The sequence below is a fragment of the Ambystoma mexicanum genome, chromosome 2q, assembly GCF_040938575.1.
Source record: "Ambystoma mexicanum isolate Mex_15411 chromosome 2q, UKY_AmexF1_1, whole genome shotgun sequence".
Classification (NCBI taxonomy): Eukaryota; Metazoa; Chordata; class Amphibia; order Caudata; family Ambystomatidae; genus Ambystoma; species Ambystoma mexicanum.
Window position 1 is genome coordinate 323,734,817 of NC_090924.1, and position 19,611 is coordinate 323,754,427.

The 19,611-nt window shown below is 48.5% G+C and overlaps 1 protein-coding gene across 1 annotated transcript in view; it reads left to right on the plus strand.

Annotated features, from left to right (window-relative positions):
- The window catches only part of SYNGR3 (synaptogyrin 3), a 347,384-nt gene that overhangs the window by 266,852 nt on the left and 60,921 nt on the right, over nucleotides 1-19,611 (plus strand). The window contains exon 3 of the mRNA XM_069647318.1: nucleotides 2,885-3,027. Coding sequence (XP_069503419.1) covers nucleotides 2,885-3,027 — 143 coding nt within the window. The remainder of the gene's footprint in view (nucleotides 1-2,884; nucleotides 3,028-19,611) is intronic.

The following is a 19,611-nucleotide window of genomic DNA, read 5'->3' on the forward strand; positions in this document are numbered from 1 at the left end:
AAGATAACTCAAAGGCGAGGAGGAAGACTTTCAATTTGGTTTCGACTGTTTCTCGGTGTGGACTGTTCCTCGGATGTCCAAGGGAAGAGAATTCCATGCAAGTGGAGCAAGAAGAGAGAAAGAGCAGAAGCTAGGGGAAGCACAGGGAGGGTCAGGTGCAACAAGGGTAGTCAAGGAGGCAGGGTGGAGATTACAAGAAGGCTTGTAGAGTTGGATACAGGAGGATAGAAATAGTGGTGCCTTACCATGTATAGATTTGTGAACCAGGAGAAGAAATTTAAATCTAGCCCTGTTTTGCATCATCAGCAACCCAGCCTTGTGACGGTAAGAGGAAGTAGGCGTAAAAGGAGGGAATTCAAAGAGAGTCCAGGTAGCAAAGTTAATGATCTTGTCAAGAGGACAAAAAGCATAGTTGGGGAGACCGAAGAGGATGCTGGTACAGAAGTCCAGTTTAGAGAAGCCAAGAGTGGTTTAGGGATGCTTGGCGATATTGAAAGGAAGGAGGGTGCATAATCTTCCTAATATTTGGCAGGGTGAGGCAAGCCGGCGTTGCAGTTTCAGAGATGAAAGCAGAGAAGGTGGGAGAAGAGTCATGGATGACGCTGAAGTTTCTAGCAGTAGAGGGGACAGAGGGGACAGTGCCTTTAGGGGACTGCATAGGCACGGAAGGAGATGAGAGAGAGTATTTGGCAGGGAACAAGAGCACCTCTGTTTTGGAAGAGCTTAACATTAGAGAGTGCAAAGTTATCTAATATTTAATGGCGGTGAGACCGTTTGAAATTTTGATAGTGTGTTCAGAGAAAAGTCCAGGAAAAGGGAAGACGATTTGGGTATCGTCCGCTAAGAGTTTGTATGAAAACCCAAAGGGGGACACTAGTGCCATAAGAGAGGAAGTGTAGAGTGTAGAGAGGAGAGGGCCCAAGATAGAGCCATGTGGAACACCAACAGTTAGAGGGGTGCAAAGAGGTCTGGGAGTCCCTCTACCGGCACAAACATATCCCATTGACCTGTTCTTGGGTGGATGGCCCGGGAGAGTCTCAATCACACTTTAGCTCACTGTGCTTTTCACAGAGGAGAAATTTCCATAGGCATATCAGTCTTTGTCCCACCCAAAGTAGTCGAGCACCGAAAATGGTAGGCACAAGAGTACCAACAGCAACCCCAGACACGTGTTTCGGCCTAGTCTGGCCTCATCAGTTAGAGGAGTGAGTTGAGAGGTGTTGTTGTTCCAGGAGACAGAGCATTGGTGAGGTGCATTCCCGGTTAGGGCTTGATTGCAAATCCCAAGAAGTGAGAGAGTATTAAGGAGATCATAGTGATTGACCATGTCAAAGGCAGTGGACTGGTCAAGGAGAATTAGGATATAGGTTAGGTTGGAGTGCTTAGCAGAGGCGATGAATTTGGAGACATTCATGAGAGCGCTTACCATGGCTGACAGGAGTGGAAACCTGCTTGTAGGGGGTCTTGAAGGGTGTGAATGTCTAAATAATTGGTAAGAGTGTTGAACACAACACTTTCCAGCACTTTAGAGGAGTGCAGAAGGAGAGACACAGGGTGAACGTTTGTTGGTAGGTTTGGGGCAAGTACCTTGCTTTTTTAGGAGAGGGATGACCATGGGCAGTTTGAAAATAGAGGGAGAGCAACCAGAGTCGAAGGACAAGTTGAATAGCACACCAAGCTAAGAGGTCACAAAAAGGGCAATACGCTTCACTAGCCGAGGAGCAAGAGGGTCTGAAGGGGCACAAGAGGGGTTAGCCTTCATCAGTAGAGATAGGACATCTTCAGTATTATTGTGACTAAAGTGAGAGATAGAGGCAGAGGATGATGGTAGGATAGGCAGAGTGTAGAATGTAGGAGGAGGGAGTGTGAGTTGATAGTCATAGGTTTAGGAGGAGTGAGGAATGAGTTTTGAGTGCCCTGTAGCCGGCGACGATGGTTGAGTTGAGAGTCGATGAGGGTGAGAGAAAATTTCCTTTTCACTCTATGAAGAGAGGACTTGAGAGGGTTCAGAGGTAGAGTTGCAGGCCCTCATGCAAGTGTATATGCCTCCATTTGTTCAGGAGCTGACACATGCCTGTGCCGAGACAGCATATGAATGAGGTGCCCCATGGTTGAGGACACAGTGAAACTTAACAGTGGGAAGTGAGAGCAGAATGAGTCATATAGTAAGGATTGGAAGCTGGAGCAGACAGTAATAGTGGAAGAGGTATCAGGCGTGAAGGAAGAGAGTGAGAACTGTAGGTCAGAAAGAAACAGAGCAATGGCAGAAGGTTTACATTTCCTTTTAGTTAAAGATGAGGCATAATAGCAAGGCTTACGTGCAACTGGCCCTGTTTAAATGCTTGTTCCTCCTCTGGTGGCTTTCTTATCAGAAACAACAATTCTCAGATGAGGGGTTGAGTTTAAGTATGCTGACAAAGGGAAATACAGACATTTTTCACATGTCATTGGAAGGTGCAGTTCCTATTTCACAAATATAGGCCAGTGCTCGTATTGAAAGGATTGGGAGGAGGAAGAGCATGGCCCAGTTGAATGAAGATTAATGGTAAGTAATGGAGTCATTTATTGAAGATGCCTTCACAAGCAAAAAGAGAAAAAGCAATTTAACCAGTATACATGACCACCTAAAGATCATTTAAAAACTTTCTTTTGAGACATATTTCCCTTCTACATGCAATGGGGTCAAGAATCCACAATATAGAGAAAAACATCTGTTAAGACCCACAGAGAGGTTGGGGAGTGTACTTCTTCAGAGCATGGGTGTGTTGACAAGACACGTCAAGATGTACAGTCGAATTTCAGTGCTGTTGAGATGTGCTAAAATCCAGTGATACGCTTTCCAGTGTGCACGGGACAAACACCTTTGATTGTTCTTGTATTGCAGGATTCTGGGCTTTCCTGTGGTTCGTTGGCTTCTGCTTCCTGACTAACCAGTGGCAGCGTACTGAGTCCAATGCGAGCACATCCCAGGGTGGAGATGCTGCCCGGGGAGCCATCGCCTTCTCTTTCTTCTCCATCATCTCTTGGGTGAGTAATTGATCTGATCCTCTTGAGATTGTGGTACGTGCAGAACCCTCCATGCAGTGAGAAACACTGGCATTCAAAGGGACAGTAGGGTTCTCTCACCTGACACATAAGGGCACTTGGCCCACTTTTAAACATAAATACTAATTTTACACTGCTTCCAAATGCAATGCTGGGTACAGCGGGGGGAGCGTTTACAGGTAGTGAGCAGGGATGGGGTTACCCGCTCCTTACCCTAGTGCATTAAAGGGAGAGAAGGGTCCCAGGATACCTCATTAGCCACTACATGGTAGGTGTGCTGAAGGTAGAAGTTAACTGGTTTTCCACCCTACCCAAGAGTAACTCAAAGGTGCTTCCATTTTGTTTACAGAAGGTGGTCACAAATGGACTATAAAATATGGAATGTCGACTAAATTACTAAATTACAAATCAGGATATTTATTCGCAAAATACACTTTCGATTAGGGGGCTGCATGTAACAACAAGTACATCCCGGTAGCAGCCAAGGGGGAGATCCTGCTGCCCAATGTTCTGAAACCAACCTCTCAAGCAGCCTTATCTATGCATGATTTTCTTGGAAGAGTGAACCATTGATCCGTGCATGGAGATGGATCAGAATGAGCCTGGCCGACTGTTTGCTGCAGCCAAATCCTCGGGTTCAGAGGGACACCAGATGCACCCAGCCAACAGCTTTGTAGAAACCTGAATATCGATACCATGAATAGCAAAAAACATGCTGCCAATCAAGAAATGTATAGGGTGGTATAGGTGTATGCCAATGCCAAGTCATCTGTCTCGGGAGGATAGCACAGGGGCAACGTGCTCGCCTTGGAAGCAAGACGACACGGGGCAACACAGGTTCTATCCCCGGGTCTGTGCTTAGAAACCTCTGGGTATTAAGCGCGTTATAAATAACCAATCATATCATGTCTCAGGATTTGTGAAAATCACAGGCAGTGATTGCATTACAATAGCTGTAAAAATGGTTCAAATAAGGCAGAGAACATACTAAAAAGACAAATATCACATGGAATCCTGTTGAGCCTTGTAAAGCGTAAAATGCATGTGTAAATATTTCACGCATGCCTTCTATGCCATTCCCCATTTTTATATTTTTTTATGGCAGAGAAAGGGCACTTAATGGAATCTACTCTTTTCTACTTCCTCCATACAAAGGTGACCGCATTCACTTCAGCAAGGGCATTTCATGCTGGCATAAATGCTGTGGATTCTTTTGGAATCCTTCTTTTTGCACTAGCAAAAAGCAGGCAACGCTGCCAGGCAGTGATTACTCATTTGGCACTGCAAAACGGAAAAAAGGGTCCTAGCAGTGATTGCAGGTGGCATTGATTAATGGATTCCTATCAAATCCACCGTCGGTTTAGCAGGTGCTAAATAGAGTTGGATTGCATAGGTACCAATTTCTTACGCCTGTGTGAAAATCCCATGCAGGCATAAGTGCCTACTCACAGCAGAGAAGGAAAGCATGGCAGATGGCTTAATTGCGCTCCATGCCTCTCCCCCCCCTTGCCTGAGCACGAAAATGGGCTTGATCGGAAAATGGAGGTGTAAAAGTAACACACCTTGCTTTTACGCATCCATTACCAGCGGTACTAATTATAGAATGAACCAAAAGCTGATTTTGCCAGTTTTTACCGTTTCCTTTAGAACTCTGTTTTATAAAAGTTGACAACTGCATGCACGGGAGCCAACAGCATGTACGTGCTAACCTTGACACCACCTACATGCAATTAACACTTTTTACAAAATGACACCTTAGAATTCTATATCCATGTTTAGGCCCGCCCAGTCTGTGCGTACAAACCTGCAACTATTGGATTTATTCCAGGGCTAGAATCACACACACACAATACATCTCCAAAGTGATGATGACCTAAAGAAGAAAAGGTGTTCAGCTCGTATTCTTTGAGTAATAGAGTTATAATATGTAAAGTGGGACCTTTGCTTTTAAAATGTCTCTTTGCTGGCTAAACAGGATGTTGTTAACTCTTTCCAAGTTATGCTTGTCCAAACATTTTCTCACTGCACCTGTTCTCTGGCAATGCCAGTCTATTCCCAGTGATGACACCCATGTGACTTTAATGTGAGATGTTTCAAAATATGAATTGCAATTTTATTTTAGGAACACTGGTCATTAAAACACCATCTGGTTGTTTAATGTTTTGGAGTAAAGCCTGTGTCTTTCAACGAGTTTTTAAAATAAGGAAGCGTCTGGTAATTTCAGATTTTGTAGTGCTTTTAGGAAGGTACCTTAAATACCTCTTCCAAAGATGTAAACCACCTTGTGGTGTAAGAGCTTTAAAAATCTGACACTCGAGACCACTAGGGGGGGTGGGGGAAGATGGCTGCATAAGCGTACCGCTCCCGCTCCCTCCAGAAAAAGAGAAGAGATTGAGCATTTCCACCCTTCAAACACAATTGAGAAGGTGTGTAGAAGTGGGGGACGACATACATAGCGGGGAGATCCCCATTGGACACCCCCACCTCCTTAGGTCATTATCATAACACTATGAAATGAATAAATGAATACACAGACAACTGTATTAAAGTTCTTTGGAAAAACACAAGGTCACAGTTTATTTTGGAGCAAGACAACTTGGGACGGTCCCAGCCACATTACAAACAGTCAGATACGGGTGAACCATGTCACCACTTTAGCCACTGGCCAAACTGACAAACTGCTGGTTCTTCCAGCTACACTGGCACAGCCAGCAGGAACCAGGGGCACTGACCAGGATGATTGTTGGCCTAAAGCCCTAAGGAAGGGAGTCAGTGCCCGTCGAGGGATCGGCTCGAGCCCGGCCAATCCCGAGCCGCTGCAGCGTGGAGTACCTCATTGGCTAGGACCGCCCGATACTCCGCCTGTAACAAGAAAGAAAATATTAGGAACAACTCAAACAACACACTACTTATTTTATCAATACTTCTACTCTGGCACTCTACTAATTCTACTGATGATGCGAAAGCGTCACCACACTCCTCTCACCGGTCTGCACGTATTACTCCAGTTTTAAAACTTACCAATATTCAACCTGTTTAACCTCAGCACTATAATCGCTGGCGTGGGTGGGTGGGTGTTAATTCACACTGGGCGGGAGCTGCTGGGCAAAGAGACTGATGGCCAGCAGCTCCCGCCCTTATAAGTGTCCGCAGGGGGACCTGACCGGAAGCCAGGTCCACCTGGAAACGCCTCTTCCCCTTCAGAGGAGGAGAGGAAGGGGAGAGAGGCTTGACCAGAGACCGGAAGGGGGTGGCCAGAAGGGACAGCCCGCTATGTAGGCTGTCCCTCTAGCGCCCCCTTCGGGGGCCGGTCAGCCTCTTAGCGGGGAGATCCCCATTGGACACCCCCACCTCCTTAGGTCATTATCATAACACTATGAAATGAATAAATGAATACACAGACAACTGTGTTAAAGTTCTTTGGAAAAACACAAGGTTACAGTTTATTTTGGAGCAAGACAACTTGGGACGGTCCCAGCCACATTACAAACAGTCAGATACGGGTGAACCATGTCACCACTTTAGCCACTGGCCAAACTGACAAACTGCTGGTTCTTCCAGCTACACTGGCACAGCCAGCAGGAACCAGGGGCACTGACCAGGATGATTGTTGGCCTAAAGCCCTAAGGAAGGGAGTCAGTGCCCGTCGAGGGATCGGCTCGAGCCCGGCCAATCCCGAGCCGCTGCAGCGTGGAGTACCTCATTGGCTAGGACCGCCCCGATACTCCACCACGCTTTGATGGTGGCTGACGCTGCCATCAATGCCCCCAAACCCTAGGACCTTGCTTCTCTTTCAAATTTACTAGACAATTACAGCTCGCCTTACTCACCATTGAATTATTTCAATTTTACTAGACAATTACAGCTTACCTTACTCACCATTGAATTCCTCTGCAACCTGCCCTCTTTAGCTCGCCCAATAAAGCCGTTAGGAAAACATTGTTGCCTTTATCAGATAGGTGGACCCCATCCGCTTCAAAATGGGAAGGCAAGGAGCTCAAACAGCAGTGCCCCACGTACCCCAGGCCCTCTGCCTTGGTGAATTTCGCAACACTTCTGTTGAGGCGCTTTCTGGACTTCTCCATGCCGGCTACAGAAATGGCGTCTCTCCATACTTGCCTTTGCACGACTTCTGACCAGAATATTTCTGTGCCTGGCAACTTGTGCGCCATTATACGCAAAGTAACCTGTATTTGTGCGAGCAAGCGTCCGCGACCCAACTTGGCCAGATCGTTGCCCCCCAAATGAATAACTAACCACCTTGGTGCCCGCCGCCACTGGAGTCGCCAGTGAATTGCCGGCAGCAAGGAATGCCACCTCATGCCCGGAGTGCCCAGCCACACACATTCGGTAGCCTTGAAACCCAGGTTGTGGCCGATCGTCCATTGCCTGGCCCTTTTTTCAGCGCGTGTCACAAATGAGTGGCCGATCAGCCATACTGCATCATCTAAGGGGAAAAAACATACCATACCATAAATCCTTTGATCCGCCCGGATCCAACACACACTACCCCGCCCCGCCCTTGAGTGCCCTCTGTATCTAGTAATCTTCAGGGGATGCATTATGCTGGGGGCGGACATACAATCGATAACGGCCCGACTCCCACCTCCCCACCTTCATGATTGCCCGTGGAGACATGCCCTGCTGAAAGGCAGTGGTAGCTGCGCCTATCCTGAAACTATGGGTAGACCTCCCCTCCCCCTGAATTCCCAAGGCCTTCAAGGCCATTGTCACCACCTTGCGAAATTGAAATACAGAGAGGGGGGAAGTGTCGGCGTGGATTAGCAGGGGGCCAGCGCTTGTAGCTCTTATTTGTATAAACCGCTTAAAAAGGTGCACAGGGCAGCAATCCGCCAGGGGGGCCCCATGTAGGCATATGTGAAAACCTTTTCCCTGCTGATCCGTCTTGCTTTTCCTCAACCATATACTGACCCCTTCACCTGAGTCTTTGTGGAACAGGGATACATCCCCCAAAGCAATGGCCCTCCCAGATGTGTCTTTCTTGGATGCAGAAACTAGCTCACTAATCCTAAAGGCCCCAAAAAAGGCCCATGCGAACGCCAACCTGAATAGCGCCGTTTCGTATTCGCCGAAGCATATGCTAGGTAATATGGCCAACAACCTCACCAATAACCCAAAGTCAATTGGTTTGCGCACGTCCTCAGACCTTGGCTCCGAACGGGCCCAGCCTTTCAATGCCGAGCACACCAAAAACCCCTTTGTGGGATCACCCTTCCCCTCCAACTTGGAGTGGAAGGCAACCGCCGCCAGGTGCGACGCCGCCCAACTCTTTGACAATCCTTCTGAGTGCGCCCAAACCACAAAAGTGCGTACCTGTTCCTCCGCGGTCTGTTTTTCGCACTGCAGATAAGAAATCACGCTCTTGAATTTACCATAACCTTGCTGGTATCTGCATCTTACTCCGGGCGTGAGTGAGCGCTCACTCAACTCTGCGAGTGCCCTGTCCACACCACCAACTGCCACCATTCCTTTTTGAACTGTGCTCCCTCCAGCTTGCCCTCCGGGTGGGCATTCCGGAACTTGGACCACTGAAAGCGAGAAAGAGCGTCAGCAGCAACATTTGCAGTGCCCGGCACATGTCGAGCCCTAAATTCAATGTTATGATATAAACATACTTCTACTAGTTTTCTGAGCAAGCTCAACATTGCTGGGCAAGAAGCAGACTGTAAGTTAATGGCTTGGACTACCGCATTGTTGTCGGACCAAAAACGAACCCTCTTGTTGGCCAGAATCCTAGGCCACAACAACAATGCGACTACAATGGGGAACATCTCTAGGACCATTATGTTTTTTGTTCTGCCCTTCTTGTGCCATTGCTGCGGCCACTTCTGAGCACACCACTCGGGCCCTAGGATCACACCGAAACCTTCGCTTCCTGCAGCATCCGAAAACATCTGTAGCTCAGCGCTGGTTTCCCACGGGGTTCGCCATAACTGAACCCCATTGAAGCTATCTAAGAATCTGCACCACATCTTCAAGTCCTCTTTGAGGGCAGCGCTTAATCTAATGTGGTGCTGCTTCTGAGCCACACCAGCTGTTGCCCTGGCTAGCCTTCGTGCAAAGACCCTCCCTGCCGGGATGACTTTGGCAGCAAAATTCAGCTTACCCAGGAGTTGCTGCATCTTCTCCAGGGTGGTCTTGTCCTTCGACAAATTATTCCCAATCTCAGCGTTTAGGTCTTCGACTTTGTCCTCTGGTAACCTGCAGGTCCCCTTAACAGTGTCAATCGCAATGCCAAGGAATGTTAAAACCCTACATGGACCCTCTGTCTTCCCAGGCGCTAAGGGAACCCCCATCTCTCCCATCAATTGCTGAAAGGCAGACATTGCACTTGAACAGTCATCGGACCCATCCTTGCCAGTGAATAGAAAATCGTCCAGGTAATGGACCATTGCCCCCCGCTGCTCTCTTCTGCGCGCCGCCCATTCAAGGAACGTGCTGAATGCTTCGAAAAAGGAACAAGACACTGAGCACCCCATGGGCATGCATTTATCCACAAAGAAACCCTCCTTCCAATGGAACCCCAACAAATGAAAGCTGGCCGGATTTACAGGTAATAAGCGAAATGCAGATTCTATATCCACCTTGGCCATCAAAGCCCCTTTCCCCATGTTGGCCACAACCAGCATAGCCTGGTCAAAAGAAGCATAGTGGACAGAGCATGTCTCAGGGCTCAACCAATCGTTGACAGACTCTCCTTTTGGGTATGAAAGGTGGTGGATGAGCCTGTACTTACCTTTTTCCTTTTTGGGAACTATGCCCAGTGGTGACACAATAAAGTTAGGGAGGGGTGGGGCATCAAATGGCCCCGCAATTCTGCCTAGTTCCAGTTCTTTGCTCACTTTTCTATCAACTTCCCCCGGCAGGTCCCTTGCTGAAGGTAGGTTCTTGGCAAAGCGGCAGGTGTGTGGTCCCACGTAAGGGATAACAAACCCTTCCGTGAAACCCCGAAATAGCAAATCCCTCTCGCGCTGCTTGGGGTAGTGGTTTAGATGTTCACCTAACACCTGTAAATTAACTGGAGAGGGGCCCTTAGTGGACAAATCCAGTCTCAGTGCTGCTGCACTGATTGCCGGGGGCGGGAGGGAAATGGTAGTGGACTTACTGGCCTTTCCGCTGACCCCTGCCAGCGGAGAAACCTTCCCGCTTGAAACACTTGACCAGGGGGTGGTTTCCGCCACATCTCCCACATTCGTGGCTGTACCTACACTTCGGACCCCAGTTGCAGCTGCCTTTATTAAAATAACGGCATGATCTGTTTCCTGTTCTCTTCTCCTCTTTAGTTCCCTTTGCAACACCAGATCCTGTGGCTCCTGATTCCTGACCCCCCCGTCCCTGGGGGGCATTGTGAAAGGGTTGCCCCTTACCCCCACTATTTTGCTTACCATACCAATTACTCTTACCGCTTTTTTGTACATCAGCCCATCCAATGCTCTTCCTTTGTTTACCACCCATGAAAGAGACCCAACCATCCATCATCTTTTGGTCCCAAGTCATCTCGGGGCATTGCTCCATCATAAATCTAAATTTCCTGTCATAATCAATCCACCCGGTAGAACCGTACTCTTTTGCCTCCTCTAAAATGGATTCCCTATATATGACCAAACCTGGTCCCTGCTCAGGATTCCTTTCCATCACTATTACTGACAGTATAGCGAACGCTTTCTCCCAGTTAGCGATGTTCTCCTCTGGGTGATACTTACGGTGCCTCTTATTATTCTCCTCTGCACTTAAGGTGACATTGGGACCGGCATCTTCTATAGCCAACAGGCTGAATATGTCGATATTCTTCCTAGCCCATATCTGTTCTTTAATTTCCTGTGGTATATGCCATGCCAAGGATGACCTGCCTGACAACAAGGGTGCAACTGTCACGGACTGCACAGCACCCAAAGGTACGGTAGGTGGGGGAAGAGTAGGGATGACCGGGTTCATGCCTGGCCCCAGGGCTGTTGCAGGGGCGGTGGGTGTGGAAACTGTGGGTGAATTGTTATTAGTAGTGCCCACATTGGTACCCTCCCACACGCTCCTAGCAACTGGTAATTTGTCCGCTGCCACCACAGCAGGCGCCCCACTGCCCTTAACTAACAACAACAGTTCCTCCAAAATCATCCCAAACCTTTCATTCCCAACAGCACCGCTGACTGATGGTGTCACCTCTGAGTTAGCCGCAGACACCTGTAACAGGGGTGGTGCGATGGTCAATTGCGCTTGATTTATACTCATAACCCCTGGCCCCGCCATCACCCCTTGCCCAAGTTCACTTGTAGTTTGAACAGCAGGCGACACTTGCAACACCTCCGTTTTCTTACCCTCCTGCTGGCGTTTTCTCTTTGCCGGTAAGGGCTTTGGTGTGATTTCGCTGGGGGGGGGGGTGTCAGCCACGGGGGTTGGACAGATTTGCGCCTCTACCACCACTTGTTGGGGGGGGCAGCGGTTGCTTCCTGGCTAACACTTCCTTAGCCCAGCCCTTCCCCTCACTGCGCATCCTTTCTCAGAATAACGCCCATATGGCCCCTTCGTCCTCTTCCTCACTTGAACCCGGGGTGTTGGGCACTTCCTCAATTGAGTGTAACAGGTCCTGAGAATCCTCCACAGACGACATCCTATACTGGAAATGGGAAAGAGTTCAATCAATACCCTCTTTAGTGGATTAAACGGTGCTGGGTCCCAGAAGTGCCTTGACTAGCCCCCTGTCGCCAACTTGATGAAAAAACAGTATTACATGCCCTGTACCTTACCACTCTTCTGTCTTTTGGAAAAAAGGGGGGGGGTTTAGATCCCTCTTATTTGCAGCTTTTTTGCCCGACCTGTATTCAAAATAAAGCATGAAGTTCAACATAATGTGCAAAACCGAATAAACCTGCAAAAAACCCATCAGAGGCTTTATCCCAATTATTCCTTTTTTTTTTTTTTTTTTAAAAACGCTACAAGCCCTCCGGTGTCTGAGCGCTGCCTGTTGTTACCCACGGTGTGTGGTGCTCATTGATCGACCTCGGAAGGATGAAAGGCTGAGATTCGGCCCTGCCGGGATCCGAACCCGCGTTTGCAGGCTCTGCAAGGATGTCATAGCAAGTGCTCTACTCGCTGTGCTACCTGACCAGTTAAGGCCCAAAAGAAAAAACCTGGGAAAGAACCCTGCTTCCCTTTCTTGGAGCAACAGCTGTGTCAACGTGCTCCGCATTGTGGGGCATGGCGGCCCTAATTTATATCCTAATCTATACCTAATCTATACCTAATCTATACACGGGTTCCCCTCTAACTACTTCCTCGGCCTATTAAAGACCCGACCAGGCGACATCGCCGCATCGTTTGCCAGAAAGTTTTTTTTTTTTTTTTTGAAAAACAAACATGGCCAGGAGGTTCCGGACGTTGGGTTATAATTCCGATCCCCAAAGCGTTCCGAGAGCAATCCCGTTCAATGGGTTCACGCCGCCACCGTTGCGCCTGAATCTCCCGCTGCTACAACCCCTAAAGTTTGATAATTAGGCCCTGATATAGCGCTAAAAACCCACAGGTACCAAGCGCTGACCGGCTGATTCAAGTGACTGTTTAAACAGCATTGCTGCCATTTTGAAAATATACAAATAAACCTGCACGGGCCGGCCGCGAACCCGGGTCTTCCTGCATGGAATACCTGCAGCTCTGTATTTGAGCTAACTTGGCTCAGTGGTAGGCAAAACAGATCAGCTTAGATGATTCTTCCTTACCCAAGGCCGTAACCGAAGCAGGGCGGCCTAATATAAACAAACACGGCCCAAACTCCCATCTGTGGGTACTTGGGGCACACCATATAAAAGATGTGCCTGCCGAAACCCCTCTTTTTGTATTACATGCGGCACGGCGGCCCTTATACCAGCATGCGGCACGGCGGCCGTACTATCCAAATTGCCTTCTAACAACATTACCGGACAACGCATTAGAACCTAGGTCGCTAGCGTTCGAGACGAAGCACTTACCACTTAAGTCACTAGCGACTGCGCTCGGCCGATACAAACTAGCAACCAACATGCAATCCGCCCATGACTCCAGGCTTTGACTAAATAACCGCGCATGGCGGCCATTAAAAATAAAAACATCCCCGTTACAAACAACCGCTACACGGTGACCGCCTAGATTGTCAATACAACTTACTAGTACACACGCACGGCGCCCATAATAATAAAAATTGCACATTTCAATCGCACTTGTCACAAATCCACTTAGATTCGAACCCCGGTCTCCCGCATGCCAAGACCCCGCACTTATCGGTTGGGCCATTGTTGTCTGTACCAACTGGAGCATGCAGTCCACATACATATTAAACCCCTGCGACAAGACGGCCCCGGTACCTACCCGCGGCACGCCGTAATTGCACCTTGCTACTCATAATACAAATACCATTCGTTTTCAATAACCCAAGCCCAAGTAAGTAGCATACGCTCAGCCCACGCGGTCATGTTTGGCACAGTTAATACATTTTTCATGTTCCTCGGGTCCGCTCAAGCTGGTGCGGCGGCCAGCGAGCAGACCCTTCTCCCCCCCCATACTTACCACAACTGCTGAGACAACCGGTCGATGTTAATTCACACTGGGCGGGAGCTGCTGGGCAAAGAGACTGATGGCCAGCAGTTCCCGCCCTTATAAGTGTCCGCAGGGGGACCTGACCGGAAGCCAGGTCCACCTGGAAACGCCTCTTCCCCTTCAGAGGAGGAGAGGAAGAGGAGAGAGGCTTGACCAGAGACCGGAAGGGGTTGGCCAGAAGGGACAGCCCGCTATGTAGGCTGTCCCTCTAGCGCCCCCTTCGGGGGCCGGTCAGCCTCTGAGTTCAGAAAAATGCAAGCGGAAGGAGGAAAGTGAATCGCAAGGGAAAATGGGACAGACAGCAAAGGCGAGGTCCACTGATAGAAGGAGAGAAGAGACGGCCTGTGCCCCGAAGTGAACGGAAGAGTGTGAGAGTGCTGTGTACTGCTTCGGGCGTTCCAAGGGAACAGCAGCGGAGAAACAGGGGCAGGGGACCCCAGTGGAAGAGCGAGGGGGACGTAGGCGTGTGTCCCACAAGCTGAAGCGAAGCGAAGGTGCCGGTGAAGAGACTCGGTTAGGTGGGGCACAACGAAGCGCAACGAGTTGAAGATCGCGTGGAACTGCAGCCCGAAGAGACGATTAGCTGGAGCCGCAACAGCAACCCAGGCAGAGAGGCTGCACCGCGGCAGAGGTAGGAGAAAGCCCAGCGGTTGAGCGGAGGCCACCCAGTGAGGAGTTGAGAAGAGGCGGAGAGGGAGAAGCCTGCAGGCGAGGAGGAAAGGCCAGACAGACGGGGGAGAGACACCTTGCAGTAAGAATGAAGAGGATAAACGGTTCAGCCGCCACTCCCCCTGGATGCCCCCTCCCAGCTGCGAGAAAGTGTTAAAGTGTGGAGAAGCGGGGGAGCCAGAGGGACGGCGGCAATGCACGGAAAAGAACCGGGCCCCTGGAGGTGACACACAAGGGGCCTATAACTCCTCTGGAGCACCCGACACGGCAGGTGAGAGAAGGGATGCACAGCAAATAGCAGCAGAGTGGAAACACCCTCGGGGCCACCATCGCAACCAGACAGAACAAAGCATATACGGCATGGGAATCAGTGCTACCAATAAAAGCCCAGGCTGGAATAACAGGCCGTAGCGGAGGACATGGGAACCCTCGTGGGAGAGGGGGCAGCTAGCGACATCGCAGGGAAAGGAGGAGTTAAAGGTGAGAGTATGCTGCAGGCCCGAGTGGCCAGGGGGACAGGAAACAGTTGCCAGAGGACATACAATAGGTAACATACTCCCCCACACCAATCCCCCTGATCCTGTGGCGGGGATCCGACTACAGAACACGTGTAAGGGGCCAGAGGTGCCTAGAAGAGCAGCCAGAAGGCACAGGGAGGAGCGGACTTCTGAGAAACAAGTAGAGAGAAGCCCACAGTCCAATAAGAAGCCAGTATCCAGAGTTGCAGAGGACACTGAGATGGTGATTAGTGGAGTAGCTAAAAAAAAAAAAAACAGGGTACCATCAACGACAGGATAAATAAGACGTACAGGACGAACAGGAAGAAAAGAAAAGTAATCAGATAGGAGGACTGGATGAAGAAAATAAAGGAATCAGAAGAGAACAAAGGGGTTCCTGGGTCGGCGACAAGGAAAAGATGGATGCAACTAAGCCACAATCAGGGAAGGAGGGAGTGTCGGCGAGGATGGCCTCTAAGGTGAAAAGGATGACAGAGATGGACATGTCCCTCTTCTCGACGAAGGAAGACTCTGGACATATCCTGGCCGAAATCAAGGCCCTCAGGGGAGACATGCAGGCCTCACTGATCGACCTAACCAGCAGGATGACAATGGTGGAGAGTAAGGTAGAGGGCCTAGAACATAACTAGCTCAATGCAGACATGGTGGAAATGAGACTTGACACCAGATTAACAGAGCTGGAGCTTCGAGAAGAGGAAGTGATGCTGAAAATGTATGATTTAGACAATAGAGAGAGACGGAATGACTAAAGGATACTGGTACATGAAGGAGACAGCAAGAGAGACCCTCAGGCAAGTAGAGGAGAGAGTGCAGTCCCCAGTACACCACCTTTTTGAAGCAGAAGGGCAAAAACCGGCGCAACTTGAAAGAGCGCATAGAGGAGGTAGACCATACTGGAGCGGCCCTCGCTCCATAGTGATAAATTTCCTGAGCTATAAGGACAAAACTGATGTGCTGAACAGAGCAAACCAATGAAGGGAATTGGACTTCGAAGACTCCAAGGTCACAATCTACCAAGATTTTTCCAATCTCACGCTATCAAGGCGCAGAAACTGCAGGCCCCTCGCAAAGTGGCTACAAGAAAAGGGCTACACTTGCTACTAGACCTCAAGGGATTAATAACACTCGACCCTACCGAAGTAGGTATAGTTTTTAATCTTAATATAGATTTCTAATTAGTGAAGTGCAATTCGAGAATGGGAACTCCAGATTGGGAACGATAGGGATTTTAAAATAGATGTAAATTCTTTTCACAGGACGAGTTAGATTACACATCATCTATCTCCGACTAAAGATGAGAACCCCTGCTTGAATCAGGACTTCATCATCCTTTACCTTACTCCACGGATTATACCAGGTAATTAAAGTTCCTAGTATAGCCAGAGATTAAATTCAATCTTAGAGGTACAACCAAGCACTAATAGCTTACTTTTTCTCTTTCTCTCTCCTTTCTATCAACAGCCACAATATAGAAATACAGACATGTACTGTCAATCATAGTGGGAATTATACTCATTTGAAGAAAATGTATTGTATGTGATGTTTTGTTTTACGGTAACAATCGTAAAGTGACATAAACTCCTGAAGAAAGTTCTGAAAATATCTGATGAGAACTGAAACATGTCGAGTTCAAGTATCTGGTGAAGTGAATAAACCGATAAAATATAAAATCCTAATTAACAGGACAAATACAACTACACTAAAGAGAGTTAATAATATCTGAGTGAGAACTTAGACGATGACCTACTAAAAGAGGTCCTTTTTTGTCACCGTTGATATATATGTTTTAGACAAATAGATTGTATTTTAAATCGTGTTTTTAACTATGAGTAATATTAGATATTTATGCTATTTTTTTGTATTTTAATTTATTGAATAAAAAATGTACATTCACACTGAGGTAAAGCACTAGTTTAATGTTTGTGACAGTTCATAGTAGCTATTTACCTCTTGTTTAACTTGTTGCTAATTTCCCTAATCAAGGTAGAGCTTCCACCACAGTGGTTTTCTTGGGGATTTCCCCTAAAGTTTAGTGTACAAGAAAAGGGCATCAGGTTTAGATGGGGATATCCATTCTCACTACAATTCGAAGTAGAGGGGGTAGATTACTGCATAACCTCTGTGGAGGAGGCATTGCAAGCCCTATGTCACCTCACTGCAGACATGGAGGTTGAACCGAGGGGCCCGAAGGACCGACCACAAGCAGGGAAAAACCACAATCTGCACCAGGCCCTCAGAGGAGGAAAAGAGGACAAACGGGCAGAAAATAACGGGCCATCGCCCCATAAGACACCCCTAACACCAGAGCAGCCAAGGGAGAATAATTACAGAGAAAAGAATGTGTGACGGCTGCTGAGATAACCGTGAGACCAGGTGGAAAGTGAAGGTATCAAAACGGATTGCTGAATGAGGCAAATGTCTTCGGTCCAATGTGGCCCTCTGTGGGACAGAGGGCGTCGCAACAACTCTTATTGAACACAACAGGTTAAAGTTACAAACAGTTATAAAGTTTAGAGGGGTTTTTGGTAGCGGATTGTAACGCTCACCTGATTCCCGTAGAGGCGCCGGTCTTGACTGGGCGTATACCGTATCTTCAAAGGTGATGTGTAACACACGGCTGGCTCTTTGGGCTGGATCTCTGTGCACTGTATGTTTGACTCGAAGGGTAAGCTGTCTTAGGTAAGTGAACGCCGTGCTCTCCATCTGCCTCGGGGCAGGGTGCTGTAACCAGTTTCTTCACTGAATAAGGGGAGCAGGCCTCTTGACTTCAGAGGACTGCTGTCCGTCGTTTACTGCACGAACGGTAAATTTCGAGTAATTCTAATGTCTTTAAAGTCTTTGGTAATGATGTCTCTTGTTTTGCAGGGTTCCGGCGATGGTGGATGACGGGCTGAAGTGAGTTGAAGATGGAGCCCGTGTGATGAATAGAAGCGCCTGGAAGCACGTAAGTAAGCGCTTGTTGCCTGCTTCACGATGCGCTCTAACTGTCTTTTTATTTTGCAGGTACAAGTTCGGAGCGGCTGCAGGGTGCCGGAATACCCACTGGGTTAGATGTGGAAAGGAGTAATGGCACGTGAGTATTAAAGTTCCCCAATGTCTTTAAACGCACCTTGTTTTGTCTTTCAGATGCGGGATGCAGCGCCGAAGGCCTCCGGAGCGTGCGAAGAGTTGGTAAGCTTTTGTCTTTCAGATGCCGGAATGCAGTGTGAAGACCTCCGGAGCGCACGAAGAGTAGGTAAGCCTTTGTCTTTCAGAATGCAGCGCGAGGCGTTGGTGACAGCCGATGGCCCAGGTAAGTGAAGAGCTGTCACTGAAGACCGTAATGCTAACCTGTTCTTTCTTGTCTTTATAGGTGTTGCTGAAGACTGGATTCAGGATGGTAAGCCTTTTTCCTTAGGCCCAGGATCAGATGCAGAAGACACGATGAGCGTTCTGCTGCAGAGGATGCAGAATAATGCAAAGCAAGATTCATCCATCGGGTGTGGTTTAAATAGCCTCCTGTAGTGCTTAGGTGTCTCCTTCCACAGCCACGCCTAGGTAAGAAAAGAGTTCCTGCTTTCCAGAAGAGTTCCAGTGTTCTGAACCTAGGGAGTGGCTCCTGCCCCACCCAACAGGAAAAGTAGTTCCAAACAGAAGAGGATCAGAGGCTCAACGGGCAGGCAAGTAAGCAGCATGGTCTGCTGCAGGTAAGTCCACCCAAGCATTATGAGCCCGGCGCTTCCAGCGCTGGGACTGGGCATATTTATGAGCCTGGTGCCACTGGCGCCAGGACTGGGTCCAAAAGGTCCCAATTGGGACTGGTTGGCACTCGGAACCTGGGTTATGAATCTGCTTCCAAGGGAGTTGGGAAAACCCTGACCTTTTGGAAGCAGAGATCATGACAGTACCCCCCCTCAAGGCCCCTCCCAAACCGGGCTTCTCCGGGGGTTTTGGCTTGTCAGGAAATGTTCGGTGAAATCTTTTGATTAGGCGAGGAGCGTGGACATATTCAGCAGGTTCCCAGGATCTCTCTTGGGGGCCGTAGCCTTTCCAGTCAATTAGGTAAAATAGTTTAGATTTGGAGATCTTGGAGTCCAGAATGCTTTTGACTTCAAACTCGAGTTCCCCATCAACTAGGATAGGTTTTGGAGATTTAGTTAGTCGGGTTTGAGGTTGCACGGGTTTTAATAGAGAGACGTGGAAGACTGGATGTATCTTCATGTGCGGGGGCAAGTCCTACTTGACCGCTACTGGGTTTACTATGGTAGTGATGGAATAGGGACCAAGGTATCTTGGGTTGAATGTGCGTGGCCCTTTTAGAGGTAGATATTTGGTGGATAACCAGACTTGATCCCCTACTCGATATTGAGGGGCTTCCTTCCGATGTTGATCTGCTCCTTTCTTGTATTGTTCTTTAGCCCTTTGAAGGTGAGAAACAGCTTCCTTAAAGGCTTGGGTGATTGTAGAATGCAGGTAGTCTACTGCTGGTGTTTCAAGATCTTGGAGGGGATCCAACTCCGAGGTTCGAGTGTGACTGCCGTACAAAAGAAAAAACTGTGTTTTCCCAGTTCCCGAATGGACAGAGTTATTGTAGGCATATTCGGCTATCCAAAGGATGTCTTTCCAAGTTTTTTCAGTTTGTTGCAGCATGCAGCGTAAATACTGTTCCAGAGTTTGATTGGTCCTCTCGGTTTGTCCGTCGGTCTGAGGGTGGTGACTGGTCGATAGTCTCACATCAATTTGAGCCGACCGACAGCAACTTCGCCAAAAATGAGAAATAATTGACTACCTCGATCCGAAATTAGAACCGAAGGAA